This window comes from Phascolarctos cinereus, unplaced genomic scaffold (assembly GCF_003287225.1).
Source record: "Phascolarctos cinereus isolate Bilbo 61053 unplaced genomic scaffold, phaCin_HiC Scaffold_726;HRSCAF=1367, whole genome shotgun sequence".
NCBI lineage: Eukaryota > Metazoa > Chordata > Mammalia > Diprotodontia > Phascolarctidae > Phascolarctos > Phascolarctos cinereus.
Window position 1 is genome coordinate 209,052,908 of NW_027556098.1, and position 15,166 is coordinate 209,068,073.

The 15,166-nt window shown below is 36.0% G+C and overlaps 2 protein-coding genes across 2 annotated transcripts in view; both read left to right on the forward strand.

Moving 5' to 3' along the window:
• TTN (titin) overlaps positions 1-15,166 on the forward strand; it is a 329,039-nt gene that overhangs the window by 76,487 nt on the left and 237,386 nt on the right. Inside the window, 1 exon segment of the mRNA XM_078146156.1 lies at positions 12,160-15,045. Within this exon segment, the coding sequence (XP_078002282.1) occupies positions 12,160-15,045 (2,886 nt within the window).
• LOC110211624 (uncharacterized) lies at positions 722-9,976 on the forward strand. Its single transcript, XM_020991064.2, is given in 3 exon segments — positions 722-808; positions 963-7,079; positions 7,082-9,976. Coding segments are annotated over 2 exon segments (6,330 nt in total). The 5' UTR covers positions 722-808; positions 963-1,003; the 3' UTR covers positions 7,336-9,976.

The following is a 15,166-nucleotide window of genomic DNA, read 5'->3' on the forward strand; positions in this document are numbered from 1 at the left end:
GTTGTAAGTATGATGAAGGTTACTTGCTTTTCCCCTTCATTTAGGTTTATAGTAATGTAAAGCTTTAATATCCATTCAACCATGTTCAACTTCTCATGCTTTGCAGCTGTTTTCAAAAGCTTTTATTTAAATAAATAATTGTCATCTGAATGCATGAAATCTTAGAATAGAATGTTTTATAAAAAGCATATTGAATTGATTAGTCAATGAGATAGATGCCTAACAGTCATTCTCAGAATGCATCGTGATGAATGAACTAGGACTGAAATGACATTTTATTTAGGCTGTGTGGAAATTGTTCATTTCTATTTATATTTTACATTTCATGCACATACATCAATTTAACATGTTATGTCTCTTACACTGGCTTGCAGATAGCTTATGTGATCCTTATTGCCTGCTTTTCATTTCATAACATTGTGAATTTAGTGGCTGTATTAGTTCGAATAAACGCCTTCTTCATTTTATTTTAGCTAATTATTTATGGTTGCAATTCTTGTATATCATTCAAAATTATCTAATTCTCAAAAAAAAAAAAATTAAGCCTCTAACCCACAATCCAAAGAATCAGAAAGGGCGTTTATTCTACTCTCTGCAAGTCAGGTAAGACTTTCTTCTTAGCCTTCCAAGCACAAAACAGTTTTCTGCCAGCAAAACACACATACACAGGAACATGATACTTTGAAATTCATTTTTGCTCATTCAAGAAGAAAGTTCAACAATCTGAAGAAAAGAACAGACAACGAACGATTTTCGTGTCAGAATCTTTAAAACAGAGCATGGTGTTGCGTTTATTCGAACAAATATGGTGAGTGAATTTTTTTTTTATGGATTTGTGAGACCTCTGTAGCATGCACTTTATTTTATTTCTTACATTGCCATTTCATTTATTTTCAATTTTTTTAAAAAATTTATGGGAAATAGCAGAGGGCTTTGTAATGTGATTTTTCTCTTTTTTACAGAGTTGTTCTTCGAGGAAGAAGCTGGACATTTGGAAGGGGATATGACAGAAGCCTTTTCAGATTCAGAAGACTGTTTAGGTCACAGCTTGGTGGCTGCTAAAAGATATGTTAAGAGAACAAGCTCATCTAGCTCCTGGCCTGAAAATTTTAAGCCTTCATTTACCCAAAAGCTTACATTTAAATATGCATTAGAAGGACAACCAGTTGTTTTCCAATGTAGATTAATAGCCTGCCCAACTCCCAAGATAACCTGGTTTCACAACAATAGGCCTATATCAACAAGTCTCAGTAGGGTGATAAAAACTGAAAATGATTTACACAATCATAGTTCCAGCCTAGAGGTTAAAAGTGTACAAGAGAGAGATTCTGGAAGCTATAGATTATTTGCAATTAATAGTGAAGGATCAGCTGAGTCAACAGCATCATTACTTGTTGTTCAAAGGGAACAAGAGGGAAAATATTTGGAATTTTTTAAAAAGGCTAAGAAAACATGTGAAAGTATAGAGGCTTTAGCTGAGGGAACAATAGAAGATAGGGTGAAGGTTGATCTTCGATTCATTGGCTCTCCTTTTAACAAAAAGCAAGATGTCAAACAAAGGGGAATAAGGAGAACCATACATTTCAAGAAAAACATCCCTGCTAAGAGAAAAGATTTCATGTACAATAAAGACTATTTTGAAAGTAAATCTGAGATACAGGAATGGTTTAGTGTAGGTGAGAGTTTTCTGGATGAGGAGACCAAAATGAAATTGCAACGTTTAAGGGAAGCTAAAAGAATTTTAACGGAAAAAAAGAAACTGCCTCCTTTAGATGTATCTTCCGAAATGGATACAAGAATTCTGAAAAATGAAGCAAGCGATAAAGACAATGTGTCCTCTAGAGAACTGAGAAGTATTCCTATATCTTATTTAGATGGAAATAAATATTATATAGATGATTCTACTGAGGAAACAGGTGATTTTCAAAGTGATGTGGATAAAAATTTAATGTCTGGAGAGCCTCCTGAAAGTCCCCAAACCACTTTTGAAGGAATGATTGATGAAGAAATCTTCCAGACCAATATTATGATGGCACAAGATGCATTTCCAAGAGAAAGCTTTCAAGAAGATTCAAAAATTTCAGTCAGAACTGATTCAGTTACAGACAGTTTTCACAATAAGGAAACATTTTTTGAAGATACCCAAGCAGTAGAAGAGTTTGAAGGGTTCATGAGAGAAAGTGTAACCCAAGAATCTTCAGGATGCATCAGCATTGGACAAGTGAATGAAGAAATATGCACAACAGCCCCAAATAATCCTATCACATCTGATGATATTGCATCATATACCAGTGAATCTTTTGCTACTTCTGAAAACACTGAGAAAGTTACAGAAGTAGACAGGCAGAAAATAACACAGGAAGGTTTGCCCCAAGTAAAGCACTCTGTTTCTATGAAAATTGATGAATCACAAACTGAGGTAGAGGAAAAAGCAACTCACTATGAAAGCCCTTTCCAGAAACGTTTGCAACGTTGCACTCCTTCCTTCCTTCGTGAACTTGAGTCTCAAGAAGTAAATGAAGGAGATTGTTGCATGTTTGCTTGTTTCTTTCAAGGATACCCACAACCTATAGTGACTTGGTATAATAATGATATACCAATCCCGCGTAAACAAGAGTATACGATCCGAACTACCGAAGGTCATTCAACGCTAACTTTCTCTTCTGTTCTCCCTCAAAATGAGGGCTCTGTCACATGTGTGCTATTTAACCAATATGGAACGGTAAAAACTTCAGCCATGATTAAAGTGAAGGCTAAACAGAGGTTTGGTGGCAAACCACATAACACTTATTGGGACCCATCCTTCCAGGAGTACACTGAAGAAGAGGAACTTCCATTAGCATTTGACCAAATGAAAGAAGGCAGCCCAACTTTCCAGCAGGAAGACAAATCAAATGTGTCCATTTCAGAAGTTAACCCATCCAGGTCTATCACTGAAGACTTAGAAATACTTTTACTTCCTGTAGAAATTCAGATAACGGCAGCTACCCTTACTCCTGAACAAGAAGAATTTAGAGAAGTGTTCCAACCAGTTGAATTTGTACCTAAAGGAGCATCTGAAGATCAAACTACTCGGTCTCCCAAACACAAATTTACATTTTCGTTCAGTGAGCCACCGAAACTACTAGCAGAAATGCCCAAGTTTATTAAATGTAGAGAAGGGGATTCAGTAATGCTTGAATGTTTACTATCTGGAGATCCTCAACCCATTGTAACCTGGTATCAAAATGGCACAGCCTTGAACCAGAGCCAGAGGTTTGTATTTGAGGAAGAAGATGGTAGGTACAGGTTACATATCAATGAAGTAAGTTCTCAAGACTCTGGAAAATATACCTGTATTGCTGAAAACAACTCAGGAATAGTAGAGAGTGTTTCAGATCTCATGGTAGAGCCTGTCCATCTTAGTTCTTATAATCAATTAGAAAATATTGGTGGTATTGAGATGGAACATTTCTTAAACAGACAAAAACAAATGCAAGGAGAAATTGCAAAAGCACATTTTTATAACTATTCAATTGACTCTCTTACAAGCAAATCTAATGTGAAAGAATATTCAGTAAAGGAATATTTTCAGAGTCTTGAAACTGTTCAGCAGCTACGAGAGAAAGATAAGGAGCATTGTGTATATTCCAAAGAAAAACCAGCTAGATTTATGCGAGGTGTGACAAAATCTGTAATAATCCATGAGTCACCTGAAGTTGAAAACATAAATTTACAATGCCAGAATAAAGGGAAGGACAGATCCATAAGTGAACAAACAGAGTCAGAGAGAGAAGAAGCCAGAGCTTATCCTTTTGAGATGGCGAGACAATTTGGTGAACAAGCGGGAATAGAAAAGGAAAATATTTATGAACATAGAACAGCTGAATATTTGTCAAACATCCAGTCTGAAAGGACGATTCAAAGTTATATGGAGAAAGATTCATCCATTATGGTATCTGAAGAGCCTTGCAATGAAAAAAGAGGTTATATAGGTAAAAAAGTGAAGAAAAAAGGACAGGGGAAACCCTTGGAAAAAGTAATACGTGAGAAGTATGGTTTTAGAAGTGCCACAGATGAAGTCTCTGATGCATGCTACGAAGAACCAGCAAGGACTCCATCTGAATTATTAGAGTCATATGGCCACCTGGTGGGTGAAACAACAGATGTGAGAACTTATGTGAAAGCTGAAGTTGATTCACATAACTTTGAAATGAATTTGAAACTTCTTTCTTCTCAAACGGAGCAGAATTTTGCAGAGAAAGAGAAGGAACAAGGGAAAGAGATCTGTTTAGAAGATCAGGCACCAGCTTCTGAAAGTGCTGAGCCTGGTAGACATATTAGATCAGATCTGAAGCAGTCTCACCCTCATGTAGAAGATGTGGAAGATGACAACCAAGAATTAGAAAAGGTAGAGCCAGAAGTAGTTGAAGACCAGAATCCTGCCTCTGAAATAGATGAACCTGATTTAGGGAGCATTGTATTTGATCTGAAACAAATTTATTCCCATTTAGGAAATACAGCTAAGGAATTGGAAGAGAAAGTTTATGAGCAACAGAAAGAAATATACTGCAAGGATGAAATTCTTAATTCAAAAGCATTAAAATTGGATGTCTGTGATATATCAGAAAATGTGCAAAGTACCACATCATTGACTGAACAAGAAATTCCATCTAGCCAGGAATTTTCCAACGGGCATGTGATTGAGTTGGAAAAAAGCAGTATTGATAAAGATACATTATACCTTGAGAAAGAGGGCCCTTATCTTCAGGAGCATGATTTTAGTATTTTGGAAACAGATTTTTCATTCAAGTTTAGGGCTGAAGAAACCTTAGCACCTGAAAAATCAGAAGCTGGGGTTGAAGGCTTCATATCAGACTTGAAAAAGGCTGCAAGTGAAAGAAGGCATTTAATTACATCTGAAATTGAAGAAAAAGAAGAGCACATCTTGGTGCCTGAACCAACTTCATTTGAAGAGTTAGATATGAGAATGCAGAATTACGAAGGTGTTACTCCTGAAGAACACAATAATGATCGAAATGAAACAGATACGTACCACAGAAAACTCTCTGTCAGTCAGTATTTCCCCTTTCTAATAACTGAAGAACACTTACATCAAAACAGACAAGCAGCAAAAAGATCAGATGGTTTCAAAGAAGAAAAGTGTTATGCAGACAATCAAATTGAAAAAGAAATGCCTTTACCCACTAATGAAACTTTTAGTATTACACAAAGAGAAACATGTCTTTCTGAAAATACTTCTAAACTAAATGAGGTACACACTACTGAAACAGAAGAATCAGAGACTTCTCTGGCAAAATATTTACTTTCTGCTGGAAAGCAGGAGCCCCCTGATACCAAAGACAACAAGGCAGGACTCTTCCAAAATGAATCGATTACTTCAATGGAGGTCGAAGATGTGACTTTCAACACTGTCTATGAATTTTATAACCAGCAACAAGAATCACTGGCTCGTCCATTTTCTCCTGAATCAGATATGTCAATTGAGTTTGGAAGCACAAGCAGTGAGGAAATCTCTGAATTAGACCAATTCTATACACCTCCATCATCAGTTGAACATTTTGAATCTCCTGTTTCTCATGAGTTACATTTTACTTCTCTGGATACAACTGAAAAATACTCCACACCATTAGGAGGAGGGATAGCTGAAAGATATTCTACACCATCAGAAGGTGAAGTAGCTGAAAGATACACCACACCTTCAGGAGGAGAAAGTGCTGAGAGATATTCTACTCCTTCGGATGGAGAAAGTGCTGAGAGATATTCTACTCCTTCGGATGGAGAAAGTGCTGAGAGATATTCTACTCCTTCAGGAGGAGAAAGTGCTGAGAGATATTCTACTCCTTCAGGAGAAGAAACAATTGAAAGATATTCCACACCCTTAGGAGGACCAAAGCTTAATTTAAGCATAAGGAAGTCTCCAGCAAGGGAGGACAGCACACCAAATGACCTCTACCACACTCCTACTGGAGAAGGGAGTCCAGCATGTGATCTATGGCGCTCAGAATCATTTGGTACACCTAATGAAGCAGTTGAACCAAAAGAAAATGAAATGCCACCATCTTTTATCTCACCTCTGACCAAAAGACAGATCTTTGAAAATACAACGTTAGGTTTCATTGTTGAAGTTGAGGGACTCCCAGTTCCTGGTGTGAAATGGTATCGAAATAAATCATTGCTAGAACCAGACGAAAGAGTCAAAATAGAAAGGGTAGGCAATGTGTGTTCCCTGGAAATCTGCAACGTTCAAAAATCAGATGAGGGAGAATACATGTGCCATGCTGTGAATATCATAGGAGAAGCCAAAAGCTTTGCAAAAGTTGACATTTTGCCTCCAGACAAAAGAGCAGTGGCCCTCCCTCCTCCAGTAACACATCAGCATATCATGGAGTTTGATTTGGAAAAAAATTCATCATCAAGGACACCTTCTCCTCAGGAAATTGTCCTAGAAGTTGAATTAGGGGAGAATGATGTTAAAGAATTTGAGAAGCAAGTGAAAATAGTTACAGTTCCAGAATTTACTTCTGATCATAAAAGCATGATTGTAAGTCTTGATGTTCTCCCTTTAAACTTGGTAGAGCCAAATATGGCCTTTATGGGAAATGAAAACAGAGATTTGAAGATTGATTTGGAAGTATTTGAAATGCCTCCACGTTTCACGAAGCCTATTTGTGATTATAAAGTACCAGAGAGCTCAGACGCTATATTTGAATGCTCAGTAATAGGCATTCCAACTCCAGTGATTAGATGGTATAAAGAATACACATATATTGAACCAGATAATATGAAATATGTGGTTAGTGATGAGAAGGGAAGTCATTCCCTTACAATTCGTGGGGTTTGCCTTTTAGACAGTGCTACATATAGATGCAGAGCTGTGAATAATGTAGGCGAAGCTATTTGCAGGGGCTCTCTCACCATAGGGAATTCTGAAATCGTTGCAACAACATCAAGAAAAAGCAAAGTAACTGTAAGTAGTTTTAAGGAGAAAGCAGTCCTGAAAAGCAAATATTCAGACAGCTTTTTTGAGTTTCATGTGGTAGAAGGACCTCCCAGATTTTTAAAAGCTATTTCTGACTGTAGTCACCTGTAGGTACAGCAGCTTACTTCCAATGTCTGGTTCGTGGTTCTCCCAAGCCCATGGTTAACTGGTACAAAGATGGAAAATTGGTTCAAGGAGATAGATTCAGTTCTGAGGAAAGTGACACAGGTTTCCATAACCTCTTTATTACGACTTTAATTCCAACTGATGAAGGCGAGTATAGATGTGTAGCCACAAATCAATTAGGAATGGCGGAGACCTGTGCCACTTTAACCTTAACTAAATTTTGTTGAGCAGTCTGAAAGCGCTAACCACAAGGCCACCATCTCTTAGCATCTGTGTAATTATTATAAGTCTTAGATGCTGTCATGTTTTCAACATCTATAGTCATAGATGATGTCTCAGGTGTATACATTTGTAAAGTCCATTTGAAAGCAGTACTTGTAATGCCCCATTGATGTTATTTCTGCATGTAGAAATCCTATATTTTAATACATGTAAATATTCTGCTTTTCAAGTTGTTGAGTCCTCTTTTGTATATGTTAGTCTGTGAACAAATTTATTAAATATCTCTTTGGTAACTTAGTTGTTTGTACTTCTAATTTACCTGTACTTTAGAAATCAAGTACAGTGAAATGTGGACCCCCACCTAGATGTTGCATTCCTCCTTCATGATAATGTGTCATTGGAACACATTCTCTTTTAGTGAGTAAAAGACCTGCAAATAAATTGTGTGTTCAAAGGAAAAGAGGTGAAATTGAGAACTATATCGGATGAGCAAGCAGAAAATCAGTAAAGGATTAGCATCACCTCTCTTGTCTATCTACATGTGTTATAACCCATATTTGGAACTGTTTTTTTGAATTTATGACCATTATTAACTCTGACTTGAGAACAACAACAACAACAACAACAAAAAAGGCAAAACTAACTCTAGCTAATTGGTAGCTAATTCTGTCTCTCCACTCTTTAAAGACACCAAAATTTTTTTCCAAAATCTGATTGTCCCACAAATGTATTCTGAAGGATTCATTGTTTTGTTCATCATAATTCAAAAGAATTATCTTAAGTGGTCTTCTGTATTTGAACAAGATTCTACCAGCCATTTGCAGATAGGATTCCTACCTGTAAATATGCACCTACCTGTAAATATGCACTCCAATATATGGGTAATAACATATATTCCAGTCTATTTACTAACAGTACAAGACAAAATGGCTTAACTTCTTCACTGAATTTTACTTTTAAATTGACAAGAAATTATTTGTGGAATATACCAAGGTTCTATTATAGACTGCACTTCTTTAAAACGATTTTAACTGATCATTTTTAAAATGACCATCTTTGAAATAATTATAACCTGAAGAAGTCATTTGAACTTCTATCTAAACATAGTCTTACAAACTGTAATTATTGAGAAGCTCTGTTTTCTCATCTATACAATGAGAGGGTTGGACTAGATAATCCATAAGGTACCTTCCAACTCTAAGTTTCTATGCTATGCAATGCTAGCATAAGACAAAAAATGAATTGATAGTTTTAGTTTTGTAGCAATGAGGAAACAAAATGGGATACAGTAAAGGAAATATGAATCTTGATTCAACTTAACCATGAGCTATTGCATTATTTTTTTCTGGTTATGTAACAGTAAGGCTCTTCCGTAATTACATATTACCCAAATTATTTGAACAGTGTGTGAACAGCATCCAATAAATATATTTTAGCATGACAATTTAAATTTTAACCTCAAATAACATGTATATTCAGTATCTGTTTTTTCTGTATGGATCCTATATTTCCTTTGTTTAATATGTTTTTTACAATGGACTCTTTCTATCATTAAAACCCCCCAAACTTTTAAAATTAAAAGTTATAAGTAATAGAAGTCATAATGAATAGAATAACCCAAACTAAGAGGGTCAATGTTTGACACTGACATCCTCATAAAATCTTTAAAGGAGCTTATTTTTTAAAAATAAGATCCAGTGCCTTGTTAATAATTAATGGCATTCAAAAATTGCTTTAAAGTTTATACAGCACTTTATGTATGTTCAATGATCCGTTATTTACTGAACTCACAAAGAGGAGTTTTGGTTGTGAAATTCAACGTTTTCTGATGTTAGAAAGAATTCATTGTATCAAACCATCTTAAGCTCAACTATGAGCTTAAAAAAAAAACCTTGTTTCACTACTGTAAGCCATAAAAAGTTTTAATATGGAACACTCTTAACAATTCATTCACATTTAATTTGCTGACCTTGTTCATGGTTAACATGTCATTTTCTCTTTTTCTAAATATTGAAAAATGAGAAATAACAAATAAGATTCTCTGATTCAACATTGTGGTAAGTAGGAATAGTTTCATACTGCATATCCATATTCATTCCCTTTAGAATTACTTGGGGAATGTAATAGGAAAACCTTAGATAAGTCATATATTGTAAATCAAAGACGCCACTAAAATGGTCACCAAAAGTATGTTAAATTAAAGGCATATTTAGGACTCATTGACTAAAATAATCAATAAGTGGTTCTATTCCAATTGCTGACTGTGACTTTGGCCAGTGTTCTTATATTTCATAAATACTAGAATCTCATCTTTTAAAATAAATATACTTCCTGTACCTTCTTATACCACTAATGCAGCTCTGCAGAAAAGGATCGAGTATAAGGCTAGTCTATCTTGTATATGGTTCAAGAGCAATTATCTACTGAAGTAACAAAAGAATTGTACAGTACAAGATTGTCTTGTCTCCCAGAATGGATGATGAGGGCTACATTAAAAAGGGAATGTGGAATAGTTTAATACAAATATTCTTTCATTCTCTCAATCAGGGTACAGTAATTACTTACTCCTATTCACTATTTTGTATTTGTATTTCAAGTATTGCTGTATAGGTTTTCCTCACCCAATAAAACACTTTCAAATAGTAATGTTGGGATTTTTTTTTCATTTTCTGGCTCTTTAACTCTCTTTGCTTACCCAGTAAAAAGGCTTGTTGAATTAATCTTGTGCCAATCATCATGGTTAAAGTGACACAAAGCTATGTACACTCTCCTTCAGGGATGAACTGCAAGATGGCAAAGAGTGGGTCAAAAAAATCTGGTTTTTTTCTTTCTAATCATCAAAATGCCGTTTGAAAATGTTTTCTCATGTTATCATCTAGAAATATCCTCATTCATCATAAAGATCTTTTCTTCAAAAACACTTCCTTAGCAACTCAAAATAAAAAACATTTCCCATGAACACTCAATTTTTAACAGCTTTGGTTTGAAGGCATTTTGTGGCAACATGTTTCATTTTAGAAATAATGATTTGGGCTTCATAATAATATCAAGTGAAATTTCAGTATATTAAAAGTTTTTAAAAGTGATCATGAGTCACAGTTATCTAAACTTTTAGCAGCAGTTATAAGCAGGTATCCAAGGCAGTTCAACTTTATATATGTGAACAAACAAAAGATGTAGTCCAACATTGGAGTAAAAGTGAAACATCAGTCGAAAACAGATTGTTTTGGATGTTTTGCCAATGTTTTAAAATTTGAATCAGATATCTCAGGCTTTATCTGTGTGTTTGAAATTTTGTAGACATGGTCTCAATGAACCAGAAAGTTATTTTTTAGGAAGAGAAATCTATTTTCAGCTTTATTGATATCTTTTTTCTATCTGTACTCTTACATTGCCCAAGTTATGTGCCTAAACAGTTCAAAATCAAAATGAAATTTGGACTTATTAGTAATGAATTAATAATAGAAGGAGGCCATCCATCATTCTGTGCTGACAATGAAATTAAAATATTTTCTTATTAGGAGATGGTTAAATAAAATGTCTTTGTCTAATCTGCTTATAAAATTTAATGGGAAAAAAACTTAGATTGGGTCACAGGACTAAGTTCTTTTTGTCCCATAGGGAGGAAGTGAAGTTCGATGGGAAGAGATCAAGGTTTAGTGTCAGAACACTTGGGTTTGAAACCTAGCTCTGCCATTAACTAGGTGTATGACCTTGACCAAGGTCAATTAATCTTTCTGAGCCTCAGGTTTCTTATCCAGACTCTAAGGTCCTTTCCCTCTAGATGTATGATAATATGACTTTTCTATACCTTTTTTTTTTTTGTACAGTTTTTCATAATAGTGAAAGTAAAAATGCCTAATAGCTGAGTCAATTTTTTCTCAATCCCAGGAAAATAGCATTTTACTTTCTGCCATAGATGATCATTTTTTATGTTTTAATCTGACTTCTACTGAAAAGCACAGAGAAAGAAAAAAAAGCAGACCTGTCCAAAATGAAAGTTTTCTTTCAATCCCAGTTACCCCAAGGGACACCCAATAGTAAGCCAGAATTGTCTCAATACCCTGTGAAGCTAATCTCAATATAAAAGATGTATTGATTGCAAAGACCTTTCCTATTTACTTTAATAATTCCTATGTCATTTACTGAATGAAGACCTCTGTGGCTTCAAGGGGATTAAAATTTTTTTTTAACATAAACATGGGAGAAATACTGTCTTAATATCCTAGGTAAAATAATAACGCAGGTAAGAGTTAATTTTAGGAGGCCTAGCCAATGCAATTAAGAGTCATTGACTCCATGATGCTCTTAGGAGAACTCTTCTTTATGAATACTATACATTTTGTGGCATGGTGCTTGATAAAAAAATTCTGTGCTACAATAGGGGGTCTGGAGACTAAATCATATGCTTTAATTCTGCCTCTGCCATTTTGAGAATTTAAATAGTTTAGGTTTCCATTTTAAGTACTTAAATATTTTAAATTAGCAAACTTTATGAACTCTTTATTTATATATACCATAGAAACATGAAAGTACATTTAAAATTCATGACCTTTTAAGTATTAGAAAAGAGGTATGTAAAAAACTATGTCCCTATAGTGTCTTTCAGGATTTAATTTCATATAACTGAATTAAAAGTAAAAAGGAAAAGCTTTTTAAAATCTCAAAAATCACCTTGTAAGAATTCTACTAATGCAAAAAACACAAATTGCTATCAGTTATTGTATGTTTTAATCCTTTTACTTTGATTTTTCTAGTTTTTTTTTTACATTTAATTTTATGATGAAGCATCTTTTTAAAAAAATGATCATTTTCCCCCCCCCATACAGAGTATTCTAGTTCTGTTCTATCTGCTGAGGAAGAAAGCCTCCAGACTTACAACATTGCTCTTCAGTTGTCTGATAGAGATAAAACAATTGAACTTGTACCAGAATCTTCCACTTGTTCAAGTAAATTTGATTTGCAAAAGGAGGGGAGTGCCCCAGAGTTCACCAAAAAAGTATCTGATGTTGAAATAAGCTTAGGGGATGTAACTAAATTTTCTGTGACAGCCATTGGCACGCCAAAACCTAAAATTCAGTGGTTCTTTGATGGAATACAGTTAACAACGTCTACTGCCTACAAATTTGTATTTGACGGAAATGATTACAGTTTGATCATTATAGATACCACATTTGAGGATGAAGGAGATTATACTTGCATTGCCAGCAATGAATATGGAAAGGCAGTATGCAGGGCCCATTTAAAGGTAAAGGCAAAAGTGAAGGACTGCAAAGATAATGAAGCAGAACCCACAGTGGAGAAAACTTTGGAACAGCTTGGAGGTCCAGGTCCCCCTTGGTTCATTAAGAAGTTGGAACCAGTTCAGTGTATTGAAGGTCTTCCTGCTGTCTTTGAGTACATAGTGCTTGGAGAACCAGCTCCTAAAATTCAGTGGTTCAAAGGAGACAAACAGCTTTCTACCAACATATATTTTACTATCATTCATAATCCAGATGGCTCAGGAACATTTATTGTCAATGACCCTCAAAGCCAAGACAGTGGTATGTATGTCTGTAAAGCCATAAATCCATGGGGGGAATGCATATCTACTGCTGAACTTCTTGTACTTTCAGAAGACCTTGATCTAGCTGGTTCACCTGTGATAACGAAGTCGACACAAGCAGGTCCTGAAGATCTGAACCTTCCTGAAACAGACATATCAGCCTCAGAAGCAGAAACTGAGTCATTTGTAAAAGACATCATTTTGAAAGCTGCTTTAATCACTGAAGAAAAGCAGCAGTTTTCATATGAGCACTATGTGAGTATACATGCAGTAAACACTGATGTAACTTCAGAGACCCAAGAAGACAAGGAATTGTGTAATTTGCAGATTGTACAGGAGCAAATAGCATTACCAAAGGTTGATTCACCATCAGATGACCAACCAATCTTCCCCCAAAGCCCAGCTTTACTGCAATCCAGTGTCACAGAAGACCAAAATAGCCCCTCTTTTGAAAGTACCAGTAAACTCCCCTCCACTGACCAGTCAATGGGTATTCCACCTATCAAAGAAGTCTTTCCTACACTGCAACAGCAAACTGGACAACCCAACAAAACCCACCCCAAAGAAGATGTTCTAACTTTTCAAAAGCCTCCATCAAAAGCTGTCTCATCATGCACCGACCAAATGTTTCAAGGTGTTGTGACCACAGAAGACAGTGGCGTGTTCACAGAAGAGCAACTCAGAACTATGCCAACCAGCCCTGAAATGAGTTATCCACAATCTACAAGTGAACCCCAGCCTTGCTTGTATTCCAGCAATGTGACTGAAGAAATGCCTCTCCCAAAAGAGACTGTGATCCCTGTGTCAGATCAAGAGAGAAGAGGAACTGTCCAAGATCAAGAAACACAAGCTATTCTGCAGTTACCCACTGTAACTGAGAATCAGAGTCTAAATGAAGGGTCTATAGACAGTTTCAAGGGTATTGAAACTGTGGTCCCTGAGATGAGCCAGGAACCACAATTTCTTTCAGAAAATATGTGCACCAAAGAACATGATATCCTTGTAGTGAGTACAGGTCAATTAGAAACTGTGGTTCAAGATTTTGCAGTCAGAATTCAGGAAGGGCAGTCCATAAGGCTTCCTCTATCACTAGAGGAAAAGCAACTACTCAGAAAAGAGCATGCGTATGAGTGGTCAAGGTCAGAAACCCAAATTACTAAGTACAAAAAGCAACCTAAAGGAATACAGAGGGTACATGAGGTTCAGGGAAGTGACATCCTTTCCAAGGAAAAGCAGTTTTCTCCTGTTGTTCTAGATCAGTATAAACTTGACATGAAGGTTCAGCTCCGAAGGGCTCTGCAAGCTGCCGTGGCCAGTGAACAGCCAAGCATCTTCTCTGAATGGCTCAAAAACATCGATAAGGTTGAAGTCAAGACTGTAGCACCCACCACAGAGCCTAAACAAATAATGTGCACCTATCTCATAACCACAGTGAATTCTGTTATAGAAGAAATCACTGTTGTCATTGAAGGGATTGACTTTCAGAGGACTAACTTGGAAATGGAACTTAAGGATGCTTTATGGTCTGTCGTCTATGAGGAGAGAAACATACTAGTAGCAGACCAAACCAGCCCTCTGTTAGTTACTACAACAGGCTTACAGGAAGAAGCTGATTTTTCCTCATATGCACAACAGGTTGAGGTAACCACGGCACCAGAAGTAAGGCCTGACAATCTTATTTCAATGGAAGAAGTCATTTCTTTTCTTGTAGAAAGTCAGGTCAAAGAAATAGAGACCACAGCAGAGGTGCCACTAGTTTCTGAACCCACTGAAAAGCAAGATGATGAAATAAAATTGGCAGAGGAAAAGGAGGACCTCTCTGTTGATAACAGCATGGAAAATAACATGGCTGCAACCAGAAAACCAGAAGAGTGTCCAGCTGGAAAGGAATGTCCAGTTATACAAAAGCATTTGGTAGACTCCGTTGCAGAAGAAGGCGATATTGTACACTTCACATTGCAAATTACCAATTCCAAAGAGGTAAACTGGTATTTTGGGAGTAAACTGATTTCTCCAGATGAAAGATTCAAGTGTGTACAAGATCATGACACATACACGCTAGTGATCGATAAAGTGAGCAAGGAGCTACACCAAGGAGATTATAGCTGTGAGGCACTAAATGAAAGTGGAAAGACCTCAACTTCTGCAAAACTCACAATAATAAAAAGAGGTTGGATTCTGAAGACAAAATATCCACAACTAATATTCACTTGGTTGCAATGATTTTGAGCTCTCACTGAGTGTCATCTTTTCTGCCATTGTAGAAGATAGATTAAATAAGAGTATTCATG